Consider the following 25,858-nt stretch of genomic DNA (forward strand, 5'->3'; position numbering starts at 1 on the left):
GCTCAAATAATTCTGTACTGTGTCTCTGGATACAGTAATGTCAAGTGGGGTAAATGAACTAGACTTATATTTTTAACATGCTCTGATTTATTAGTCTGTTATACATGATTTACCTTGTGAATGATGATATTCTGTCTCCAGGAACATGAGCCAATATTTGCAGGATGAAGAGCTAGGATGGGAGCAGGCTGGTGACCCTCTAGAAAGCAAGAAGGGAGAAGTAGCCTCTGAGGGCAAAAGGGTCGGGACAAGCATTTCTGAAGCCAAATGGTGTTGAAATAATATACCACAGGACTTTTTCCTTGTCAGCGTAATCCAATTGAGAATGCCCAACCGCCCCTGATAAGAGTCACTCAGGAGTAAAGAGCTTGCTACCAGGGAAAGCAGCTTATGTGTGCATTTTGGCTCAGGAATGTGCCAGCCCAATGTTGGCCAAATGAGAAAAGGCTGCTGCAGGCTGGAGAACACAAGCCTCCTGGGAGGATGGTGACTGCTCCCCTGTATGCTGAGAAGAGATTGTTCCCTTTTGTCTAAGGGCAGCGCATGATGCCACATGTTGAGGCCTTTGACATAGATTGTCAGAGAAGGTGGCAGCCCTGATGTGAAAAAAGAAAACAGTGTCAGTATTCATCTCCTTTTGGACAGGTCACCTCATCATCTGAGAAGATAGGAGACTTGGGGGACATCTGCAGATTCTCAACCTGACTTTAGGCCAAAAGTCACTTGGAGACTTACCTGTCTTAATGTCACACTATAGGGAGTTGAGAGCCCTGTTCACTGATGTTGAGCAGAGTATGAGCAGAACAACACCAAGAAACCTCTGAAGAGCTTCACTTTGCTTTGTGTTGAAGTGACCTACAGCTTCTCCAGAAATAGTTTAATAAGTCTTGTTGTGATTATTCTTATTGGGCACTGACTAGCCAGAAGTTGGACCTGGACTTGATTTTAGCAGCAGGTGGCCTAGTCCTAGAAGGATCCCAAGTGTTCTTTCTCCGGTGGGAGTTGGATTTCCTCTCCTTCTTGTACCCATTCCTTTTTTTCACTTCCCATCTTAGAACATGAATCAGTCACCTTCAGAGCACCCCTCTACCTGATCTGCACTCTCTGTTTACTGAACTGTTTGTGCCTTGAGGTTGACAGCCTTCCAGGGCGGGAATTTTGGCTGCTTGGCAGGGGTGTCAGATGTCTCCTTGGTTGTGAAATTACTCAGCCTGCTCACTATGAGCAGCATCATGGCATCTTTTCCCTGAAGGACTCAGGCAACTCTTCTTACTCTTCCAAAGAAGATCTAGACAGTTGAATCTCTGTTCCAGGCAGGCTAAGCCAGGAGGTAGAACACCAGAAATTTTTCTTTTCTGGATTCGTAGGAAGAAGTAGAGTTGAATCTGCAGTTGAACCTAGAGGGCAAAACTCCAGTTCTGCCTAGACCAAATTCTCTTGGGAAAGTTAATTTTATATACCATCATCCTCTTTTTTTAGAGGGGTAGGGGAGTGAGGGTGAAAGTGAAGGTTCCTGGTGGGCTCATTAAAAAGTCCAGCCCTTGGGCTTCCCTGGTTGCGCAGCAGTTAAGAATCTGCCTGCCAATGCAGGGGACACAGGTTCAAGCCCTGGTCCGGGAAGATCCCACATGCCACGGAACAGCTAAGCTCGTGTGCCACAACTACTGAGCCTGTGCTCTAGAGCCCGCGAGCTACAACTACTGAGCCCATGTGCCACAACTACTGAAGCCCGCGTGCCTAGAGCCCATGCTCCGCAACAAGAGAAGCCACCGCAATGAGAAGCCCGTGCACCGCAACGAAGAGTAGCCCCCGCACACTGCAACGAAGAGTAGCTCCTGCTTGCTGCAACTAGAGAAAAGCCCACCTGCAGCAACAAAGACCAAACGCAGCCAAAAATAAATAAATAAAATAAATGAATTGAAAAAAAAAAAGTCCAGCCCTTCTAGTTTTCCATCACTAAGTTTCCATAAAGCATTGACTCACAGAATGGAAGTGCTGGAATGAATGTATTTTAACAGTCAGATTCCAACTATCTAATTTGACAGATGAGCTTGGGTATCATATGCCTGGTTATTAGTAGGAGTGAGACTAATGATTCCTTGTCCATTGACTGGATTGTATATTACGCGAGGGTCACATCCAGAGCATCCAGAGAGTTTTCTGTGGGACTTTGTCCAAGCCTCTGTATAGTATCACTCCTGCTCCCTCCAAGTCTCTCAATGCCATGTTGAACTCTTTCCTCTTAAGCATAAGGTTAGGGGCTTCCCTGGTGGCACAGTGGTTAAGAATCCGCCTGCCAATGCAGGGGACACGGGTTCGAACCCTGGTCCGGGGAGATGCCACATGCTGTGGAGTAACTAAGCCCGTGTGCCACAACTACTGAGCCTGCGCTCCAGTGCCACAAGTACTGAACCCTGCGCGCCTAGAGCCAGTGCTCCGCAACAAGAGAAGCCACTGCAATAAGCCCACGCACCACAACAAAGAGTATCCCCGGCTCACTGCAACTAGAGAAAACCCACGTGCAACAACGAAGACCCAACGCAGCCAAAAATAAATAAATTTATTTTTAAAAAAAAAAAGAAAAATCTTCAGTTGAAGCAGCCCTGCAGAGACAGATCAAACTTCCATCAATTTCAAGCCCACTGAACACAGCAGAGAAACTACTGCTTTGGTACATTAAGTCATTTGGCTTTGAGAGCCCACACCCTATATGTGTGTTAAAATTTATAGGACTCAAAAAGAGGCAGAATGCACTTGGCCCTGGAAGTGTCAAATGGTGGGTGTAAAATTGACCTAGTCTTTGACTATGAAACAAGTATAGGTAAAGCAACTGGGTGAATGCTCAGAAAATCTGTTCCCTATCCCACCTCGCAAAGATTTGTCTTCCATCTAACACTTTCATATCTCAAATATACCAAACATGACTGTTTTTTAAATGACAGACCAAATCGTATGTAATACAGTTGTGTTCCTAAAGCAGCAAGACTAGATGACTTTAGTTTTTTCGATGTGCTTTTTAAAGGTATTTTATTTCAGCTTTCCCAAATATATCTATTCCTTACATATCAACCCTTTACCATCTTGAACACACACAAAGGTTTTTCTCTAGGTTTTTTCTGCAGATTGTACATCTCTAGGTGGGGGTAGTGGGGGATGAGAAGCAGGTTTTATACAGCTGATGTGATCACTGTACAGACAAGCTTGGAAAATGCTACTCAATCTGCCAATTAATTAAAGCATTAATCTGAGGAACAGCGGGGCCAGGGAATGTTTACCCAAAGAGGAGGGTGGTAAGAATTGAGTGGGAAGCTCCCTACATTTGCATGAAAATGAAGGTGCTTAGGAAACCCAGCTTCCTTTTGTCTCTAAAGGTGGGGCAGCCCATATCCAGTCCCTGAGTCTTTCTGGCCTATTTAGGAAGCCTTTTAGGGAGCTAGTGTCTGAGATATGAAAGCACAGCAGAAAAACAAAACTTAAACCCTGGGCATAGTAGGGTACAGAGCAAGTCCAGTATAAAGTAGCTTCTTAGACCTGGAATGAAACCTTCTAAATTTAGGAGTATGTGCTGATAATTAAGTAGAATAGATATAATGGTTTTACAAGTTTTAGAACCATATGTATAGACTGGGTTCAAATCCCAGCTCTGCTTCTTGTTAGCTGTGTGATTTGGGGCCAATCATGTGTCTTATCTGAGCCTTATTTTTCTCATCTGTAAAATAAAGATTATGAATTGCCTCTTCATCTCAAGGCAGTTAGCCCTCTGCTTACTGTAGACAGAAAGGAGGCTAGAGAGTGGTTAGGAGCTTTGCAAGATTATAAACTGCCTCCAACACAGCCTTTTGTTCTTTTTGAGCTTATTTTTCAGCAAGGGACTATAAACCTCAAGTTTCCCCCTCAACTTCCTGGAATGTGTTGCATTCTTTATCTCTAAGAAAAGTGACCTTAACTATAACAACAAAAGACCTAAGACAGCAAGCAGCTCATCCTGGGATCTCTTTGGCCACGTTGGCTGTACTCAAGATGTTTCCCTGTGCACCCCTAGGGAGGGTGGTGAAATGGACATGGATAATTGACCCAGCAATATTTGATGATATTAAAGAATTACTGTTAATTTTTAAATTGTGGTTTAAAAATATGTATACATACATAAGTATATTAAAAGCATAAAATTTACCATCTTAACCATTTTGTTGTTAATTTTTAAGCATAGTAATGATACTGTGTTTTTTTAAGCTTTTTCATCTTTTAGAGGTACAAACTAAAAATTTTGCAGATAAAATGACATAGTGTTTGGGGTTTGATTCAGGATAATCCAGAGGGAGGAAGATTGTCCCAGCAACTAAGAACTCTAGCCTCATGGCACAGTTAAGAAGGGCCTTTTTCTAGGGTTTAGCTTTTTGTAAGATGGCTCTCTATTCTCATTTCTTTTCTTGCAGAACTCTCAGAAATTGAGCCCAATGTGTTCCTTCGTCCATTTCTGGAAGTAATTCGCTCTGAAGATACCACTGGCCCTATCACTGGACTAGCACTCACCTCTGTCAACAAGTTCCTGTCCTATGCGCTCATAGGTAAGAGCTCAGACTTTGTTGGATGACCACAGCTCTTCATTTCTTGCCTCTCCTGGAGTGGTCAGGCTTTAGGCAATGAGCTGGTGATACTGGAAGGTTTTTCCCAGCCATCCGTTTCCTTGTAGAAGAGAAATAGGATTGTTTATTGGTTACTCATCACACTAATTGACTCAGGTTGTGCAGAGTGGGGAATGAGAGGTTTCCTTGGGACTCTGATTTCTTTGTGCTCTGGAGGCAGTTAAGGGTATAGTGCCCTTGAAGGTTTGATTTATTTTGGTTTATTTTTTAAGTTATTTTTCAAATATAATGCATGCTCATTTTAAGAAGATAAACAATAAAGAGGTGTCTAAAAGAAAAGTTAATGGTCTCTCTCAATGTTTCTCCTCCTTCTTTAGGTAAATAATATTAACAGGCAGGTTTGAATCTTCCTATACCTTTTTCTACATGTGTATAAATATATATAAAGTTTCACCTCTTTTAAAAAAGAAATAAAAATAGGATTATGTGCTACATATTTTCTCATTTAATAGTATTAACTTAGGTGTACATGATATAATTATCCATCTGATTTATTCTTTTCCCTCCAGTTTTTTTGAGGTATATAACATTGTATCATTTTAAGGTTTACAGTGTAAAAGATTTGATAGATGCATATGTCGCAAGATGATAAACATAATAAGTTTAGTTAAATCCATTGCCTCACATAGAAACAAACTTTTCTGTGTGTGTGATGAGAACTTTTAAGATCTCTCTTAGCAACTTTCAGACATACAATACAGTATTGTTAACTGCAGTCATTATGCTGTACACTACATCCCCAGAACTTATTAATCTTATAACTGGAAGTTTGTATGTTCTTTTTTTACTGTGATAAAATATACATAGTATAAAATTTGCCATTTTAATAATTTTAAAGTATATAATTCAGTGACATTAATTACATTCACAGTGTTGTGCAACTATTACCACCATCTATTTCTCAAACTTGTTCATCACGCCAAAAAAGAAATTCTAATCATTAAGCAATAATACACCATTTCCCCTGCCCCTCAGTCCCTGGTAAGACTTTTTTTTTTCTTTTTGGTAGCTGTATGATTTCCATAGTATAGATATAATACAGTTCACTCAATCATTCTCTTATTGAGTAATATTTAATATTTAGGTTGTTTCTTATTTTAAGCCATTATTATTTTTTAAATAAATAAATTTATTTATTTATTTTTGGCTGCGTTGGGTCTTTGCTGTGTGTGGGCTTTCTCTAGTTGCAGCGGGCGGCGGCTACTCTTCGTTTCGGTGCGCGGGTTCCTCATTGCGGTGCGCGGGCTTCACATTGCGGTGGCTTCTCTTGTTGCGGAGCACAGGTACTAGGCGCGCGGGCTTCAGTAGCTGTGGCTCGAAGGCTGTAGAGCGCAGGCTCAGTAGTTGTGGCGTGCGGGCTTAGTTGCTCCGTGGCATGTGGGATCTTCCCGGACCAGGGCTCAAACCCGTGTCTCTTGCATTGACAGGAGGATTCTTAACCACTGTGCTACTAGGGAAACCCCAAGCCATTATTAATAATGCTGAAATAAGCAACCTTGTTCATATGTCTTTATTATTCATTTTCCTTTTGTATGACAGATTCCTGAACTTGAAATTTCTGGTTTAAAGGCCATGTGCAAATTACATTTTTATATGTACTACCAGTTTGCTTTCCCAAAAGATTAAAATCATTTGCACGTCCAACAGTAAGGTTTGAGAGTTTCCATTTCCCCACTCTGTCACCAGCACTGATTATTATCGATATTCTTTATTTGTGCTAATTTGATGGGTGAAAACTGGTATTTTGTTGCTTTTATTTCCTTGAGGCTGAACATTTGAATTTATTCTCCTTTGCCTATTATTTTATTGAGTTGTTTTTGTTTTTTTATCAGTTTGTAGGAGTTCTTTGTATAGTGTTTATTAACCTATTGTCTATCACAGTATTACAAATATTTTCTTCCAATCTAGTCCAGATATTTTATCTAGTCTGTTGTTTATCTCTGAATTTGTTTATGGTGTCTTTTTTGGATTCCTTTATAGTTGGTTTTGTCACTTAGAATACCGAATTTTTTTCCCCTATTGTCTGCCCATGTGCAAGGGTGAGGAACATAGAACACAGGCAGCTGTCCTTGTTTCTAAGTAAGGAGATAGGAAAAGAGGAAGCTCAGGCTGTAGCTAGCAAGAAAGAAAATGACCTTCAGTTGAAGGCAAGAAAACCCTTTATCTTTTCTAGAAAGTTGGATTTGCTTAGTTGAAGCATTCAGGATTGGGAGCAGGTATCCTGGGTGCCAGCTAGGTTCTCTAGGTGCATGAGCTTCTCCAGGCACCCTAGTCCTAGCTTCATACTTCTCCTAAGCAAAAATCAGGCCCAGCTACTTACAGCCTTGCCCTGAGCACCACCTGCAGGTCATCTCTCTTCACGGCCTCCAGCAGCTGCCCTCGGTGCCGTTTCCCTCTGCTCTTTCGTCAGTGTTACTCTCTCCCCCTTCTGGGGTTGGCAGACAAGCTGGTCATTGGAGACCTCAGGCCAGCTGGTCACTGGAGTTTCCTGTGGTGGGAAAAGAGAGTGCTGGAGGTGGTGATTGCATTGGGCATGAGAATAGGAACGGGAAGGAGTGTATGGAAGCCAGAAGGTAAAGGAGATGAGATTGGCAGATTTCCCTGCAGTCTTCTCCAGGGTGGCCAGGAAAGGAGGAGATTCTAAAGAAGGGGTCCTGGGGAAGACAAGGTCTGTTAAGTGAGCCATCTTCTGTTTAGGCTGCCCTTCTGGAAGAAACTGCCCTCCACATCTCAGCCCTGTGACCCAAGGCGTCTAGGGTTATTTTAGATCCTACTCCAAAGACCAGCCTTTTGTTTGGCCCCACACAGCTGCCAGATCAGGATTTGTGCCTCTGATTGCCTGGCTTATGAGGCCCTGCCTGTGGTTCTAAGGACCTGTCACTTGTACCTACCTTTTTAGAAAATTAACTTTGCTACTTCATTCAAGCTCAGAGGATAAGAGCTACAAAAAGATCAGTAGCGTTTAAACCACTTTACCTAGGGAGACTACTGAAAGAGGGGAAGAAATAGACCCCCAGGAGTTGGGAGCAAGGCTGCCATTCACTAGGAACTCTGAAACAGTACACAGCACTGAGAAGGTCCTGGATTTCCCGAACAAGGAAAGGTCCTTCTGTGGACCCTGGAGGCCTGAATAAAGGACCCTGTCCAGCAGGGCTGTGAGAGAGGACTCAGGCAACAGCCTTGAGAGTATAGGACTTTCCGTGTTGATTGGGAGAAACATGGAGAGTTGGTGTGATAGAAGGAGCTGGGTCACCTCCTATACTGTAGATCATCATGAAATTGGCTTCCTTCTGCATGACCTCTAAAGTAGCCGCTCGTGATACTGAGTAGTGGCATGCAGTCAAAGAGAGTCTGACTAGGTGTCAGAGACTAACCAGGATGGAAGAGAAGAAAGAAAACAAATGAAAACCACTCACAATTGATAAAAGTTTTCTGGCTCATTGTGGCAAGAGAAATGTTCTGGTTTCTCAGCCATCTGCTGAGCTTCAAACTCAGGAACTCCATTAATTTCAGGTACCAAGAAAGAGAAAATGGTAAGAATTTCTCCTAATTCCCACACTTAAAACTAGGAGCTTCTCCTAGCTTACACCATGCCACCTCTGGAGCATTTTTCTCTGTCACTCACAAAGCTTTGTCACGTCCCTATCTTTTTTCCCTACTTTTGCTCCCCTTTCAAGAACAATCCAGGCAGTTCAGCAGGACCCTTGTAAGCCTTGATGGAGGTCACTTTGGCTACTCCTTGTAGATATTTATTTATTATAAATTTATTTATTTTATTTTAGGCTACATCGGGTCTTCGTTGCTGCACGCAGGCTTTCCCTAGTTGCGGCGAGCAGAGGCTACTCTGTTGCGGTGCATGGGCTTCTTATTGTGGTGGCTTCTCTTGTTGCAGAACATGGGCTCCAGGTGCATGGGCTTCAGTAGTTGTGGCATGTAGGCTCAGTAGTTGTGGCTCACGGGCTCTAGAGCGCAGGCTCAGTAGTTGTGGCACACGGGCTTAGTTGCTCCACGGCATGTGGGATCTTCCCGGACCAGGGATCAAACCTGTGTCCCCTGCATTGGCAGGCGGAGTCTTAAACACTGCGCCACCAGGGAAGTCCTCCTTGTGGATATTTAAAGTCATGAATGGGAGCAGAGTTTCCTCCTTGGCAGCATTTGTGTTAGCTTGCAGCATGGTGCTGATTGTCAGGGCTAGCTTCTCCCCTCTTACAGATGAAAGTCTCCCTCCCACCTATTCCCCAGTTAGCCAGCCTCCAGTCCTGTTTAGTTTGTCCCTTATCTCTCCTTAATCTTTAGTTAAGCTAGTTACAGGATTCTTGTCCTTGACATACTGTTTTAAATAAGAATGAAACCAAAGCAGGAAGAGTTCTCTGATTTGCTGTAGTGGGCACCCATATATGAGTATTGGCAGCAGTGACTGTCCATTTCTTCCCCCTACTCCCCTACCTCAGTTGCACCTGAACACAACATTCCAAAAGCAATCAGAGGGAGATGTGTTGAAAGAGAACATCTGAAAAGAGAAAGGTTGCAACCTTGGCATTCAAAGCTCTGGCCCTACTTGGCCCTTGCTCTGGGCCAAAACCTCAGATTTCCAGGCCCTTCCTCTATGAAATGAGTAGCTTTACCCCAGTGATTTCCAAAGTGTGGTCCCCTGACCAGCAGCATTAACTTTACCTGGAATCTTGTTAGAAATGCAAATTCTCAGGCCCCACGCTAGACCTACTAAATCAGAAATTCTGGGAGTGGGACCAGCAATTTCCTTTTTATTTTTTCTTTCTACAAATTTATTATTTATTTTACTTATTCACTCTTGGCTGCGTTGGGTCTTCATTGCTGCATGCAGGCTTTTTCTAGTTGCAGTGAGCGGGGGCCACTCTTCATTGCAGTGCGCATGTTTCTCATTGAGGTGCACGTGCTTCTCATCGCAGTGGCTTCTCTTGTTGAGGAGCATGGGCCCTAGGTGCGTGGGCTTCAGTAGTTGTGGTACGTGGGCTCAGTAGTTGTGGCTCACGGGCTCTAGAGCGCAGGCTCAGTAGTTGTGGCACACGGGCTTAGTTGCTCCACGGCATGTGGGATCTTCCCGGACCAGAGATTGAACCTGTGTCCCCTGCATTGGCAGGTGGACTCTTAACCACTGTGCCACCGGGGAAGTCCCAGCAATTTCTATTTTTAACAGGCCCTCCAAGTGATTCTGATATATGTTTAAGTTTGAGAACCACTTTTACACAGTGGAGTTTGTGCTGAGATGCTTATTAAAGCCAGTTATGGGCAAAAATTCTCAGGTAGCTCAGGAAGCCATGGGTTAGGGAATTGGGAGAGGAGAAAACCAAAAGTCTCTCGAAACAGTCTCTAGACAGGATGTCTTGACTTTTCTGTCTCTCCTCTACACATCTTTTCTTTTTTGTTGGAGCAGATCCCACCCATGAGGGCACGGCAGAGGGCATGGAGAACATGGCAGATGCTGTCACCCATGCCCGTTTTGTGGGCACAGATCCTGCCAGCGATGAGGTTGTCCTGATGAAAATCCTTCAGGTAAATGGAGGGGAAGAGCAATTAGGCTAATGGCCAGGAGCTGGTGCCTCTGGCTCTACCTACCGGAGCCTGATGGCAGCTTGAAGCTATGTTTTGACTCCACTGGGGCTTAGAGAGCTACTTTGTTTCCAAACAAGCAGCTCCGGTACCCGAAGTAAAAGCTTTTTCTAAGGAAAATAATTAAAAGCCTTAAATGAATTGATATCAAATATCAGAACCCTTAATAGGCTTGTACCTCTGGCAGACTGTATCTGTGCCATCCATCCGTTGGGCTTGTGGGCTAGGGCTGGAATGAGTGCTGAACTATGTTGGGATCATGCAGAGTAAAGACACAGTTCCTAAGACAAGCTCCTGGGAGACGCCCCACCAAACTGAAGCAAGGTCCGCTCTTGCTAACCTCTTTCTCACCCCTGAGTGCTTCCGTAGGAGACTTAGAGAAACAGGAGGCAGCTTCTCTCCCCTCATGTACACCCTTCTTCACCCAGCCTGCCATGTTTATCATGGTCTCTCCTTTTTTTTCCTGGTAGGTACTGCGGACTCTGTTGCTGACCCCAGTAGGTGCCCATCTAACCAATGAATCTGTGTGTGAGATTATGCAGTCTTGCTTCCGGATCTGCTTTGAAATGAGGCTCAGTGGTAGGTGCTTGAATACTGGGCCCCTCACCATTCCTGGGGCCAGTATCTGTGAGTATGAATACAGGATGCTGTCTCTCAGTCCCAGAGAGATGGAAAACTCATGACTTCTCCATCACCTACCTTGTGGAGCCATAGGGATCTAGGAGTCTCTGTACTTGACAATTTGTTGTGCAGCTAGAATAGAGACCTTAGCTTTTTGTGCCAGGGCAGGAATTGGGCTGGATCCCAGAATGACTCAGCCCAGAACCAAATCTCCCTCCCTTGAGGTTTCTGGGATTGACACCAGCCTGCAACCCCTGAGAACACATCATTGCTCCCCCTTTTATCCTGACTCAGTAGTGCCATCTAGTGGGCCAGTGATGTTCTGGCTGCCAGGCTGAGCTGGAGCTGGTTTTAATAAGTTTGGTATAATCCTTAGTAAACAAGGTTTGGAGGGGAGTCTGCTCTGAGAAGCCTCCTGATAATAGCACGGCAAGTAATGACACCTGTGTTATTTGTTTTTGCCTGTGCAGAGTTATTGAGAAAATCCGCAGAGCACACTCTCGTAGACATGGTGCAGCTGCTCTTCACAAGGTAAACCTGCTGCTGTTTGCTTCAGCCCGGCTGCCCAGGCCTCTTGAGCCTGCTTGCTTCCACACAGCCACTTCAGGGACCTGGCCAACCCCACAGCCACATCAGAGGCCACTGAGATTATGGATGGGCGTGGTTCTCCAGGACCAGGGTTACCAAGCAAGGGAGAAAGAGGAGGGAGCTGGCTTGGCCTCAGGGGGAAGCAGAGGGTTATTTGATCTAGGCTGACAGAACTTCTGCTTCCCATACTTGTGTCTGTTTCTGTGCAGGTAGCAGCTGGGAAAGGGAACCCAGAGAGGAAGCCAAACTCAAGGGAGCCTGGAACAGGTTGCTGAGCTCCCAGAGCTCAGCCCGATTTCTGTAAGGAAGGACCAAGTCTAGAGTGACCAACAATCCTGGTTTGCCCGACTGTCCCAATTTTAGCAGTGAAAGTCCCTCATCCCCACAAACCAAAACAGTTGTTACCTCGTCAAGAACCTCAAATTAGGGCCTAGGAGACCTTTTCATACTATGCCTAACACCCTGTTTTCTGCACTTCCTTTGAGTAGACTAACTTTGAGAAGCGCTGAGGCGAGGACTTTACAGCTTCCCCTAGGGGATATTGATAATGGAAGAGGTTATGCATGTGTTTGGGCAAGGGTTTATATGAGAAATCAGTATACTGTGAACCTAAGATTGCTTTTAAAAATAGTCTATTAGGAGGGCTTCCCTGGTGGCGCAGTGGTTGAGAGTCCCCCTGCCAATGCAGGGGACGCGGGTTCATGCCTCGGTCCAGGAAGATCCCACATGCCGCGGAGCGGCCGGGCCCGTGAACCATGGCCGCTGAGCCTGCGCGTCTGGAGCCTGTGCTCCGCAACGGGAGAGGCCACAGCAGTGAGAGGCCCGCGTACTGAAAAAAAAAAAAAAAAAAAGTCTATTAGGGACTTCCCTGGCGGTCCAGTGATTAACACTCTCTACTGCCAGTGCAGGGGACATGGGTAATAATCCTTATTATCTACAGACTAGATCTGCCTCTGGACCCTGCTGCAAATTGTTTCTTACTTCTCAGGTTCAAATTTACTAATTTCAAAACTTCCACCTGCCTTTTACTTCTCACCCTATGCCCAGTCTCCTGGGGTTTTGATAGACTGCCCTTTCCCCATATCATGGCTTTCAGCAATACTTGCTTAGTGAATACAAGCAGAAAGGAGTCAGTTTAAAGATGAAAAGAGCCTCCACACTCCAAGGGTACTTAGTCACCTTTCCCTCATGACTACCTTCTTTTTTAGAAAGTATCTGTGTCACAGGTCCCTCAATTTCTGTGGCTCTTCAGTGAAGCTCCAAAAAGGGTGAAATTAGCCTGCTTCTTTTCCTAGCTTTTCCTAAGAGATAGCATGCTCTGGCCCAGAGCATCTTTGGGCTGTGGCTGGCATGGAGGGGAAGATTTGTTATTATCCTTAATTACAGTCCATGGGATTTTCTGTCTTACAGGTTACCTCAGTTTAAAGAAGAACCCAAGAACTATATGGGGACCAACATGAAGAAGGTATGACCTGCTATCCCTCATCCAAACCTCGATCTCCCAAATTCTGTACTATAGAGATTTTCCTGGATACCCTTGCTTAGCAAAAACATACTTTCGCCTAGACAGGTTTGCTTGGAATCTAGAAATAGCTATTGCTCCTTTACCAAGAAATTTATTCTTTCCCAGGTACCTCTCCTTCCCCAACCTTTCCTTTCCAGCCTATATTTGTTGACCCACCATGTAAGCTAGTGAGCCAGTCCTTCATGGAAACTGGGTAAGGCCCATCAGGCTGGGCTGAAAATGTATGTTGATAAAGGTGAAAATCCTGCCATCCCCTCAGGGCCCAGTCTTACCAGCAGGTAGGAAGCCTAGAGAGGCTATACCTCAAATCCCATCCTAATACTGGATTAGACTGGGCTCATGCTTGGGCTAGCCTCTGTTGACAAGATAAATCAAGTCTGACTCCAGATCAGAAGGTTCTCAAACTGCTAGGAGAAGAATGGTGTTCAGAAGAACGGCCTCTTTCTATCTTGAAGTGAAGCCCTGGACTTCACAGGCCTCTGATGAGGATTCTGCTTGCAGCCCTAAGAGGTTCTGCCCTTGGAGATGACCCTTGGCTGTTTGGTGCATGCACATAACCTTCCCCTTTCCCCTGCCATCCATCCCCATTCCTGCCCTGTGCCCTGTTGGTGTGTGTTTGAGTTTATTTCACTCTGCTTAAATCGTTCGTTTGCCTGTCTTTCACAGATTTCTCCATGTCTCCTCAACAAACTGGAGCTAAGTAGTGGGGAGCAGACCAAAGCCCTGAACCAGTTAGAGAGGGTACTACTCTTTAAGAACCTCAAGGTCTCTCTCCCTCTCCCTCTTCCTCTCCCTCTCCCTCTCCCTCTCCTTACCCCCTTTTCATTTATTTATTTAAATGTGTATTTTTTATATGTAACATCTGGGTCCCATATCCACTGTGTAGAGCACAATTTACCCCTCCCTAGTAACACAGCATGGCTTTGGAAGAGCTGCATGTGTTTGTAACTTTGCAGTGTTGGGAATTTTCGTGGGGCATCTGGCCGCCTGAAGGCAGAAGGAAGCCTTGAACTGATAATACGTTATGTAGTAGGCCTAGAAAGAGAGCCTGGGTCCTGCTGACGTCTTGTGGGGGGGCTTAATATCTACCATTTCTAGGGGAACTATGAGGAACTGTCAAACAAGACCCTTCCCTTTTCTGCCCTCTCCCTGTCTCAGAGCTGGCATTAGAAAGCTTAAGCACAGTCCTTGATTCTAGCTGGATGCCTGAACTTGGTTTTGAGGGAAAGGGTAGTCTGTCTAGTTGGGGTCATTTTTTTCTGGGTTACCATTAAAGGTGTCATTCTAAGGTTTAGGACTCTAGATGGATGAAAAGGAGCCAGGTCCCAGGTTAGCCCAGGACACTGGCAATACTTTGGGATCTGCAAAGGTGACCTCTGTCCTTTAGAAGTAAGGGAACTTACAACGGAGGTGCAAGCTAAAGATTACCCTAATCCGCATATCCTTGCTTTAGGAAGAAGAGGGAGAGAAGGAGGTATGGGCTATCTAAGCTCTCATAACAGTGTGCATGCTAGAGGTGTGGCTGTGGACATCCAGGTCATTGAAGATAAAAAGAACTGTGTGTGTTTTGCGTGTGTGTGTGTGCACTAGACAGTCCATAGGCCTGTGTTTTCTTTGCATGCCTTGTCTCAAGTTTCATTTGTGTGCTTGCCTAGTCTCAAGTTGCAGCTCTCTTCAGTGGCTACCCACCATTTTGCCATGATTATTAACCTAGGACCTGCCCTTTCTTTATAAAGCTTATATTGTCCTTTGGAAATAAAAAGTTATACGGATAAGGTGATGTAGAGTTTCATGAACTGCTCGCCCCTCCCCCGCCCACCTTAGGATCTTAGAACAGGGAGCACAGCTATACTTTTAAAGGACTGAGACACTTGTAAGAACTGGCAGCCTCTCAACTCCTATTCCATCCAGGAGGCAGAGAGTATTCATTGAAATGATCAGGTTAGAGCTACCTCTGCAGAGGATAGAGAAGGAAATAGGAAGGACTGATCCTAGTGTGGGACGGAATCTCAATGACTGGGCTTCTCCATGGAAGTAGGACTACCTGGAATTCCTGATATTGGGGAGCCACCTGGAGAGAAAAGATATTTCACACAAGTCAATCCAGATGTGAGTGCCATTTGGAGCTCAGTGACAGTTTCCAGTTTAAACCAGGAGGTTCCTCTTTTCCCACATTGATCTCTTGGACTTCTGGCCTATCTGCATGTTTAACTGACTCTTACCCCCAGAACTTTCTTTTGGGCTTCAGTGGTTTCTGGAGGGAGCATCCTGGTTCCTGCTTAACCACAGTGCTCAGAGCACTTGAAGCTCTATTCTAGGCATATGACTGCTGGCATTTTGGAGATGCAGGGACAAAAAGTGTAAATCCAATGTGAGGCTGTTGCTATGTTACTAAGAGCTGGAGGTGGGGCTCAGCTGTTGGGCCTGTCTCCTTTATGGGTGGAGATATGAGTATGGAAGGAAGAATTATGTGGTTTCTAAGCAAAGGATCAAAGGTTGTCCAGATTCTGGAGGACTTGGGGGAGGAAGAGGGGCTTATCCTTCAAATAGCAGAAGGAATTGAATAGGCCAAGGATAATATGGGTATTTTCAGCTTTTAGAAAGAGGCAGGGAGAAAAATTGTTTCTACTCTCTTTTAGAGTCATTCTAATGGTTCCTAGAAGAGAATTGCTGTTGCCCATTCCAGGAATGGTCTATCAATCTAGGACTAGTTTGATATAACTGTAGAAGGACTGGATGCAAACTGTAATTGAGAAGGCATCAGGATTAAGAAAATGAAATGGGCTTAAACAAAGTAGCTGTGAACTTAGGGTGGAGAAAAATGCATGAAAACCTATACCCTAAGGTAGTCAGTAGGTGATAAAGATTTTCCTTTGTGACTAAAAGGAAGCTATAGGAGTAAAGATTTTCCTTTGTGACTAAAAGGAAGCTATAGGAGAGAGAGAAATGCAGCAAGAGGAAGGGAAATGGAATAGAGCAAGAGTCCAAGAAATCAGTAGCCTTACCATCTGAAAGCAGTGAGAAGGACAGGAGGTCTCATTTATATACCAAAGTTGGGAGCAGCAGAGAGCAGAGCAGCAGCATGACATAATCTTTCATCCTTAACTCCACAAATCAACTGGGATGCCACTCCTTCCTTAATTCCAAGGAATGAACCTTTCTTTGACCAATTTGATGTAGACTTTCCACAGTAAGGGATATGGTTAGGATCTAGGCCCAGTTCATGAAGTAATAGGAAAGCTAAGAGTTTGGCTGGGAAGGAGTAGACTCTCACGGTTGGATAAGAACTAGGAGTAGGAGGCTACTATGCAGGTAGTTGAGGAGGAAGGCCCAGGGATCCAGGGCCTGAAGATCTGCAGCTTTGGGCAAAGGACCCCCTGCCCTTACGCTTTCAGGACTGAGGATTGCCACCCATTATTCAGGGAAGCAGAGTGATGTATGAGGGCTGGCCTTATCAATGACCAGCCTAAAACCAGAATGTCACCTTCCACTTGGAGGCTCTCAGGCTGACCTTTAAAGTGGCAAGAGTAGAAGGCAAGTTAGAGGAGTAGGAATGTGCTCTGATGGTCTAGATTCTTACTGTGGCACAGATGTGGGGTATAGACTATTTTCTAGGGACCAGTAGGACTAAAAGAAGGGAGATTTCTAGGGATACAATCTTAATTTGAATACCAGTGCTAATGAGGTGTGATATTTCCAGCTGAAAATGAGAGCAGGAGGCATGAGTGATTCATCTAAGTGGAAGAAACAGAAGAGATCTCCCCGACCCCCCCGCCATATGACCAAAGTCACACCAGGTTCAGAGCTGCCCACCCCCAGTGGAACCAGCTTATCCTCTAACCTCACTGGTGAGTACCCTGAGTTGCTTCTTCTGATTAGAATAGATAGAAGAAAAGTTCCTTCCTCTCTCAGGAATTTTGACATTGAAGACCAACTGATTGAGGGGCTGTGGTCTTTCTACTGAGAGTAAAAAGGGAAAACTCCAGGTCAGATCAAACTGTGACCATTTAGCAATTCACAGTGACTTAAGGTTGTTCTCCTTCCAGTGGGACTCTGACTACTTTAGAGACCAAGCATATGCAGAAATTAATATGCAGTCTAGGAAAAACAAACAAACGGTACCATGGAAGGGATGTGTTTCCCACAGGGTCTCTTTTCTTCAAGCCTCACTCACTTTGCTTGGCAGGTGGCATGCCCTTCATAGATGTACCCACTCCCATCTCCTCTGCAAGTTCAGAAGCTGCCTCAGCAGTGGTCAGCCCCTCTACAGACAGTGGCCTGGAGTTCTCCTCCCAGACCACCTCCAAAGAGGACCTCACTGACCTGGAGCAACCTGGCTCTCCAGGGTACAGCACAGTTGCAGAGCCTGGCAGCAGCGAGCTACGGGTTCCTGAGCAACCTGACCCCCAGGTACGGCTTTGATTTCTAAAGACCCCTGTCTAGTCTTCTGCTGTGGAATTGGCTTGATCCTTTGGCTCTTTATCCAGGCCTTGGCTCAAAAGAAATTTGGGGCAGGAGGTTCTTCCCTGTTTGCTAGAATTAGCTGTGCTACCTAGAAAAACCACAGCATTACTCACTGTGAGAGGTAGCTCACAGGATTTTCAAGCTGTGCATACATGCAGTACTTGGCAAAGGTGAGGATGCTGGCCATGGCTTTTTCTGGAAGTTAATGATCTAAATCCAAGCTCCTGAGGGCCTCTGTTGCCTCTGGGGCTCTAGTCACTGTAGGTCACTGATGCCTCAGGTGATGTTTTCTGAGTCCTTCATCATACTCCTTCCCTGAACCATCTTGCATTGATTCACAGCCCACTGAGCTGGCCCTACACCTGCAGTCCATTAGAAACACTTGGAGGACAGATACTTAAGAGAAATAAGTTCCCAGTTGCTCTTGCCTCATCTCTTTTCCTGTATCCTCCCCACTATTGGTCATAGCAGGAAGGGGCCCATGTGGAAAAGGCCCAATCAACATCCGTGGAATCCATCCCTGAAGTATTAGAGGAGTGCACATCTCCTGCTGACCACTCTGACTCTGCTTCTGTCCATGACATGGATTACGTCAACCCCCGGGGTGTGCGCTTTACACAGTCCTCTCAGAAAGAAGGTAAGTACTCTCAGGCAGGCTCTTCCCCCATCCTACCCACTAAGCTGTCTGAGCCTAAACCATCTTAGACCCAAGGTGTCTGCTGGTCCAAGTCCTACGCCATTTTCTAGTCAGGAAATGGAATCAAGCAAGAGGACTATTGGATGGAGCCCTTCCCTAACTTACACAGAGAGGGAGTTTGGTGGACAATAGGAAGTGAGAGGGAAGAATAGAAAGCTTGGGACTTTTAACAGAAAGGTGGGATCATCAATTCTGATTCCCTTCAGTAAGTGAGACTAGTCTCCTTACTGCCCCAGAAAAAAACCATTTTTTTCCTGAAGAGGATCACTTATCTGAAATTGCCTGTATAATGCAGAGCAGGCTAGGCCAAGTAATCGAGCCAGTTGTTTCTTAGCAGTCCCACTTCCCTCCTGGCCTTTCCCAGGCACAGCTTTGGTCCCCTATGGTCTTCCTTGCATCCGTGAGCTCTTCCGATTCCTCATCTCCCTCACCAACCCACACGACCGCCACAACTCAGAGGTTATGATCCACATGGGACTGCATTTGCTGACAGTGGCTCTTGAGTCGGCCCCTGTAGCCCAGTGCCAAACCCTCTTGGGCCTCATCAAGGATGAGATGTGCCGCCACTTATTCCAGGTAAGACTGGATTTCTAGAGGGACTCCGAACACCTGGCTTTTTTTCAGGGTCTTTCAAGGGCCAGGGGAACACAGGGAGGTTTGGCTGATTCATGTGAAGAGTATAGGACCCAGGAAAGAACCTACCTCCCCTACTGACCAGTAGTCATAATCAAGAGGACTCCAGTAGTTCCCCGGGGACTCTGGCAACCAAAGGGAAACATAGGAATGGCTAGATATAGAGTTCCCTCAGAGCACATGACCTTAGTGACAACTTCCCACAGTTTGCTGTCCTGCTTTCTCTTGGTTGAGCCACAGTCAGGTTCAGAAACCTAATAGCCCATCCTACTGTGATCTCCAGCTACTCAGCGTAGAGCGACTGAACCTTTATGCTGCTTCCCTGCGCGTATGCTTCCTACTGTTTGAGAGCATGAGGGAGCACCTCAAGTTCCAATTAGAGGTGAGTTTCTTGAAGTTGGGAAAAAAATAGGAAGATGTATGGCACCTTCATTCGGGTCAGCTTTGTCATGCTGCAGGAGTGGGATTTGGTGGCTTCTGAGGAGAGTGCTTTTAGCCTCTATAGTTTGGTTCATTGGCTCTCCTCTTTAGTGGAGAACTTAAGAGGTGCCCAGAGAAACCTGGCTGGCTATAAAATGGGAGAACCCGAATATGAGAACTGGCAGGTAACCTCACCATGAGTGGGTAAAACTCTTCTGTCTGCAGTTCTTTTGCAACACAGGCAGGCAAGTCAAGCTGGCTTTGCCACTAAATTGCAAAAGGGAACTCTGAATAGGACCAAATCAGGCTCACACAGAGAGCACAAAAAGGGCAATGGGCAACTTGATCAGGTAGGAGGTAGAGAGCCAGGCCTCCCCCATCATGAAGGACAAAGAGGGGGATGTGTTTAGGGGATAGAATACCATTAAGTATCTCTTAATGCATACCTTCTGGCTAGGCGTCTGCTTCCTGTTTAATGTTTTTCCTGTCCAATTTGTCTCTTCCTATCTTGAATCCTTTCCCCACCCAAATGGCAATTATTGGATTATTGTCAGATGTACATCAAAAAGCTCATGGATATCATCACTGTGGAGAACCCCAAGATGCCTTATGAAATGAAGGAGATGGCTTTGGAGGCCACTGTGCAGCTCTGGCACATCCCCAGCTTTGTCACTGAGCTCTATATCAACTATGATTGTGACTACTACTGTTCCAACCTCTTTGAAGATCTCACCAAGCTGCTGTCCAAGGTGCTGAGCATTATTACTGACCTCTAGAAAGACGACTTTATTAAGGAGATCTCTCTAGTGGTAGTGAGGATGCTACATATAGGGAACGAAACACTTGAGAGCTGGGGAACAAGAAGAAGTGTATCTTAAGGCAATGTAGAAGTTATGGGCGGTTTTAGGATTTTTGGAAAAGTATTCTAACCCCAAGTCTCCTGTATCTGTTTACTTTCCAGAATTCCTTCCCTGTGTCTGGTCAGCTCTATACAACACACCTGCTGTCTCTTGATGCCCTGTTGACAGTGATTGACAGCACTGAGGCCCACTGCCAAGCCAAAGTCCTCAACAACCTTACCCAGCAAGAAAAGAAAGAAGCAGCCAGACCTGGCTGTGAGGCAGTAGATGGCACTCGAGAAGCCAACAATAGTGAGAGGCATTTCTTTCTTTGAGGATCCCAGGGTTCTATGTTTATCCCTTCTCTACTCACTGAATCCTTTCTCCTACCCTTATGTCATTTCCTCCAAAGTACTCCTAATTCTGTGTTTCCGAGGTTTGGTGATGTGAATCATAGACCAGGCTGGCACATTAGCAGGACTCATGGACTTCTCCCTTTCTCCTCTTCCATGCTTTAGCTATTTTTACAGAATTGTTATTTCTTTATGGGGAGAAAAGAGAATATAGATTAAAGGATATAGGACTTCTGTGCCTAAAAGCTCCAGGCCCTACCTTTTCCTACCCCCAGTGCCTGCCTCCACTCTAATTAATCTTCTCTAACTTTTCCTTGAGATTGAGGTTGCAGAAGATCAGGGAAAGTGATTGCATAATCTCTTTATTAAATTGTAGAAGCTAATGCTTGGCTGACCTGGGATAGTGACTACTTATTTGGGCTTGGGTTTGTCCTGTCAGGGCCGGTGACCTGTGTGGGAACATGCAGATCTCCTTGGCCTGAAGCTCGATTCTCCTGCAGCTCTGCTTGGCTTCCTACACCATCAGTCTTCATTTACCTTCTTCTCTCTTACCAGCTGAGAGAGCAGCCAGCGATGGGAAGGCTATAGGCATGGCCCCAGACATCGCAGGCCTGCATGTGCCAGGTGGAGGGCGGCTGCCAGCAGAACATGGGAAACCAGGATGCAGTGATCTGGAGGAAGCTGGTGACTCTGGGGGTGGGTACTGGGTATCCATCATCCTAAGCCCCCTCAACTGGAAGGCCTGTTAGAGAACAGAGGGGAGGGGAGCAGAAATACCCTAGGTTAGTACCTGAATGAACATTGGCTGCTCACCATGCCTTCAGACCCAGAGAGAGGAAAGAAAACATTTGGAGCCCTAGAAGATAGGACTTCTAAGGAAGGGGAAGACTGATGAGGACAAGAAATTTTCTGAGGCATCCTTTTTTTCACTAGAGAGTATATCAGCATCCTTCCAAAAGTCATTATCCTGTTTAAAAAGAGGTCTTACTGGTGTTTCCCTCTCTTCCTCCCATTCCTAGCTGACAAAAAGTTTACCCGGAAGCCACCTCGATTTTCCTGTCTCCTGCCAGATCCACGGGAGTTGATTGAAATTAAGAATAAAAAGAAGGTATATATAGATATCCCCAGAGCTCAGCCTCTACCCACTTCTGACTGGGTGTTCTCTGTTGGGTTTCTGTCTCAGAGAATGAGGGAGAGTCTAAGCTCACTGAACAGCTTCCCAAGGATAGTTTTTGAGCTTCTTGGAGCTTCAGCAACCCCCCAATCTCCTTTGAAGCCCTTTCCTTACTCGTAAGCCATGTAATTGGCATCTCCTATTGTGTACTCCTGGGCAAATGCTGCCCTAGCTGAGAGTCAGGTGTTACTTGTGGTGACAAGAGCCCTGGAAGCTGGTATCCTGTGGGTCACCGAAGGTTATTGGTCATCTCGAGCTCTGGGGTGATGATTGGCAATAAAAGGGAATTGACATTTATTCTGGTGCTTTTTAGTAAAGTTCAAATAACTGTACTTTCTGGTTTTCTAACACAAAGAAAACCTTCTGTTTAACCCTTTCTTCCTCGTAAGGCCAGCCTAAATGACTTTGGTTTATGTGTGCCCTTGATTGCAGGGCTGTGACTAGACAGTCAAAAAGTTATCATTGCAGTTATTTCACCTTGTCTTTCAAACCCCAGGGCCTTAAGAGCTAGGAAGCCAAAGAAAGAAGGGGAATCCGAGCTAGTCTGTAAACAGATGCCAGGAACAGCTCTAATACTGGAGAGAAAAGAAAACCTTCTCTAGTCTCTTTCTTATATTTTTTTTCTCTGGTTCTCAGGTTGGGGGAGAGTGCTGTGCATCTTTAGCACTCAGAAAAGGAGTAAAAAGGAGCTCCTCAGCCACTTCTAGTTAAACATGGAGTTGGGTAAAGCTAGGGGCCAATATGGTTCAGCCTTAGTTCTGGAGTGACTTAGAACCATGTCCTAGGAGCCCATTAGGTGACCAGCTGTGGACTGTGATGGAGACCTGCCCTTGTCTGGTTTAGGGGCAGAGCAGCTTTTGACACCTCCTGTATTTCTTCTCTAGCTGCTGATTACTGGCACAGAGCAGTTCAACCAGAAACCAAAGAAGGGGATCCAGTTTCTGCAAGAGAAAGGTCTCCTCACCATCCCAATGGACAACACAGAGGTAGCCCAGTGGCTGCGAGAGAACCCTCGGCTGGACAAGAAAATGATTGGAGAGTTTGTGAGTGACCGCAAAAACATTGACCTGTTGGAGAGCTTTGTGAGGTGAGGAAACTGCAAGAAATGTGGGACATAGTTGAGGATCAGCCTGGGGGGACAGACAGTTCAAAACAGTACCAGTCAGTTCCTGATGGTGACCCAGGTCATACACTTTTCCTCTTCCCAAGATTTATATCTTTTGGATCTGAAAGAGTCTCCAGCAAGAAAGCTTTGGGCACCATTCCATTCTCCATAGAGAACATTGCAAAGGGGTGGAGTAGGGTTCCTGAGCACAGGGTAGGTTCCTGGGTTCCAGGGATGAGGTTTCTATGTAGGAGCACACTGATGTGAAGAGTACTAAGCTTAGAGGTTGTCAAATTCTGGTTCTGTGTTAGAGATGACCTAGGAGATACCTCCCCTTTGCCAGAGCTCTCAGCCTTTTCTGTTCCAATAGGAGAAGCTTAGTGGGACTGTAGCTAATAGAGCACCCAACATTTGCAGCTTATACATCTTAAGCCTTTCGTCCTTCTTTCTTTCCCTGTAGCACCTTCAGCTTTCAGGGTCTGCGGCTGGATGAAGCTCTCCGTCTCTACCTGGAAGCCTTCCGCTTGCCCGGGGAAGCACCAGTCATCCAGAGGTTGCTAGAGGCATTCACAGAACATTGGAGGGTGAGTTTGAGTGGCAGGGACTGAGCCCAGCATCCCAAATTAATTTGACTAAGGGTTTCTATGGCCTCAACTGAAGGACCCAGTTGCTGTCTCCTAAGAAGGCTGAGAGCAATGTCAGTGAGCTTTCCCATAGAGGGGCCAGCTTCCATCAGGGAGTTGGCAAGAGATGGGCCTCTTTCTGGCTGGTACCTTCTTCTTTATCATCATTGACCAGTGGGTTGGTCGTGAGGGTTTGATTGGCCAGAGAAGGGCATTGACATAGGTGGGGTCTTTGATTTTTCAGAATTGTAATGGCTCCCCATTTGCCAATAGCGATGCCTGCTTTGCCCTGGCCTATGCTGTCATCATGCTTAATACTGACCAGCACAACCACAATGTTCGCAAGCAAAATGCACCCATGACCCTGGAGGTAAGATTGGATCCCAGCCATGGCAGAGCAGTTCCAGCACAGCTTTGGAGGTAGCAGGAAGGACATGGGTTTTCCAGTGGGCACAGTAGACAAGCTTCTGTCCAAGGGAGTCAGGGGGCGCTGGCCAATCCAGAAGAGGAACTGGGGTAGGGAAGTGGATTCTGTCACTTACTGTTTCCTAAAGTCCTATTTACCACAGACCCAGGAGTTCCCTGAGTGGGGCTTCAGCATTGACACATGGCGGGTAAAGCTTATTGCCCTGTCTCTAGGAGTTTCGCAAAAATCTAAAAGGTGTGAATGGAGGCAAGGACTTTGAGCAAGACATTCTGGAGGACATGTACCATGCCATCAAGTGAGTATGCGTAGAGAATGGTGTAGCATCTCTGTTAAGGAGAAGCACGCTACTTCCTTCTCCAGATTTTGGAGTCACATCAGACTGCAGTGACTCATACACCCTGGATTTAGCATCGTAATTTATCTGGGCAGCCCCTTCTCCCCCAACTGATTTATTCCTTAAAGAAGCCTGAATAGTACTGGAACTTTAGTACCCTGAGCCAGGATCCAAACTGCCCCTGCTAAGTGGAATGGCATCACCCCATTTTCCAAACGCAGAGAAGCTGGGTTTTCCTGTCTAGCTTGCAAGATGCATTATGGGGCTAGTAGAGAACCCAAGATGGGTACTAGAGGATGAGGTTTGGGACACTTAGGTTTCTACTGTAAATCAGAAAAGGTAGAATTGTTCATCCTCTCATACCCAGAAAAAATATGAGATCTTACTATAGAACTAAAGGCCCACTTAGAGATGGGGCTTGGAGATTATGGGATGCTTCCTTTCTTTCTCCTTGGTGCCACTGGTGGGGAGGGAAGCAGACCACTGAGCTGCAGTTTTGATGACCTCTCATTGAAGGAAAGTGTCAGTAATGGGCAGAAAGCCCCTTGTCCTAGTTTGTAACCAGTCAGGTTCAGAGCAGTGCACCTACTCCTTTTGTTACCTCCTGACAGGAATGAGGAGATTGTGATGCCTGAGGAGCAGACAGGCCTGGTTCGGGAGAATTATGTATGGAATGTGCTGCTTCATCGAGGTGCCACCCCAGAAGGCATATTCCTACGTGTGCCTGCTGGCAGCTACGATCTTGACCTCTTCACCATGACCTGGGGCCCCACTATTGCTGCTCTTTCTTATGTCTTTGACAAAAGCCTTGAGGAGACAATCATCCAAAAAGCCATCTCAGGCTTCAGGTAGCCAGAGTTTGACTATGGTCTTGGATCTCCTTCCACCTCTTTGATTTAACTTGGTTGCCTCCATGCCTCTCTGACTCCTACTCTTATTTTCCTTAGAATGGGTTCCTCCTGAGTTTTTCAGGGAGGCTGAAGCTTGGGAAAGCTCAGTCTTAAACAGACTCAAGAGTAAAAGGTTTCTTCCTGGGACTGATTAGGGAAGAATCCCAAGCAAGCCTCCTTGGGGACTTGGAAGGGCTGCCTGGCCTTTCAGTGACTGTATCTGATATGTGACGTTACAGGAAGTGCGCCATGATCTCCGCCCACTATGGCCTCAGTGATGTGTTTGACAATCTCATCATCTCTCTATGCAAATTCACAGCTCTCAGCAGTGAGGTGAGCAGGGACAGGAACTGTGTACTTGGAGTTCCAAAGGATGACCTCTCTTTTAGCCATAGACCTACCCTTATCTGTGGAGCTGGTTTCCATCAGCATATTCTCTCACTACCCCTGGACTACAGTAGAGCTTAGCCATTTCTGTCTGACACACCCTAGGATGAGAATAGCATTACCTTATATAATGGGGATGAGAGAAGAGATGCAATAGTGGAGAAGGCCTTAGCCAGAGTAGCCCTTCCCACCAGTATTATGGGGGATTGAAGCAGAACTAGCAGAAGGACCCTCAGGAACCATAGGTAGAGGCCTAAGAGAATCTCCTTTCAAGACATTTGCCAGGCCCTAAGCCTCATCTCATCTTCCTTTCCAGTCCATTGAGAACCTGCCCACTGTGTTTGGAAGCAACCCTAAAGCCCACATTGCAGCCAAGACAGTATTCCATTTGGCCCATCGTCATGGTGACATCCTGCGGGAGGGCTGGAAGAATATCATGGAGGCCATGCTGCAGCTCTTCCGAGCCCAACTGCTGCCCAAGGCTATGGTGGAGGTAATTCTTGGTAGGAGACTAATCAATAATAACAAGGCAAGAGCTCCAAG

General features: G+C 45.8%; 1 protein-coding gene across 18 annotated transcripts in view; it reads left to right on the plus strand.

Moving 5' to 3' along the window:
- GBF1 (golgi brefeldin A resistant guanine nucleotide exchange factor 1) overlaps window positions 1–25,858 on the plus strand; it is a 122,183-nt gene that overhangs the window by 86,119 nt on the left and 10,206 nt on the right. For 5 of the 18 annotated variants that reach the window (XM_049696808.1, XM_049696811.1, XM_049696809.1 and 2 more), the window contains 22 exons: window positions 4,437–4,568; window positions 10,060–10,178; window positions 10,706–10,814; window positions 11,327–11,387; window positions 12,855–12,909; window positions 13,636–13,734; window positions 16,670–16,817; window positions 17,156–17,379; window positions 17,902–18,070; window positions 18,495–18,706; window positions 19,047–19,145; window positions 19,738–19,932; window positions 20,145–20,334; window positions 20,931–21,071; window positions 21,395–21,483; window positions 22,434–22,636; window positions 23,115–23,238; window positions 23,522–23,647; window positions 23,917–23,999; window positions 24,650–24,886; window positions 25,168–25,261; window positions 25,632–25,808. In XM_049696808.1, coding sequence (XP_049552765.1) covers window positions 4,437–4,568; window positions 10,060–10,178; window positions 10,706–10,814; window positions 11,327–11,387; window positions 12,855–12,909; window positions 13,636–13,734; window positions 16,670–16,817; window positions 17,156–17,379; window positions 17,902–18,070; window positions 18,495–18,706; window positions 19,047–19,145; window positions 19,738–19,932; window positions 20,145–20,334; window positions 20,931–21,071; window positions 21,395–21,483; window positions 22,434–22,636; window positions 23,115–23,238; window positions 23,522–23,647; window positions 23,917–23,999; window positions 24,650–24,886; window positions 25,168–25,261; window positions 25,632–25,808 — 3,086 coding nt within the window. The remainder of the gene's footprint in view (window positions 1–4,436; window positions 4,569–10,059; window positions 10,179–10,705; window positions 10,815–11,326; window positions 11,388–12,854; window positions 12,910–13,635; window positions 13,735–16,669; window positions 16,818–17,155; window positions 17,380–17,901; window positions 18,071–18,494; window positions 18,707–19,046; window positions 19,146–19,737; window positions 19,933–20,144; window positions 20,335–20,930; window positions 21,072–21,394; window positions 21,484–22,433; window positions 22,637–23,114; window positions 23,239–23,521; window positions 23,648–23,916; window positions 24,000–24,649; window positions 24,887–25,167; window positions 25,262–25,631; window positions 25,809–25,858) is intronic. The other 13 variants (XM_033425850.2, XM_033425853.2, XM_033425851.2 and 10 more) reach the window with 5 other exon arrangements.

This window comes from Orcinus orca, chromosome 14 (genome assembly GCF_937001465.1).
Source record: "Orcinus orca chromosome 14, mOrcOrc1.1, whole genome shotgun sequence".
Lineage (NCBI taxonomy): Eukaryota > Metazoa > Chordata > Mammalia > Artiodactyla > Delphinidae > Orcinus > Orcinus orca.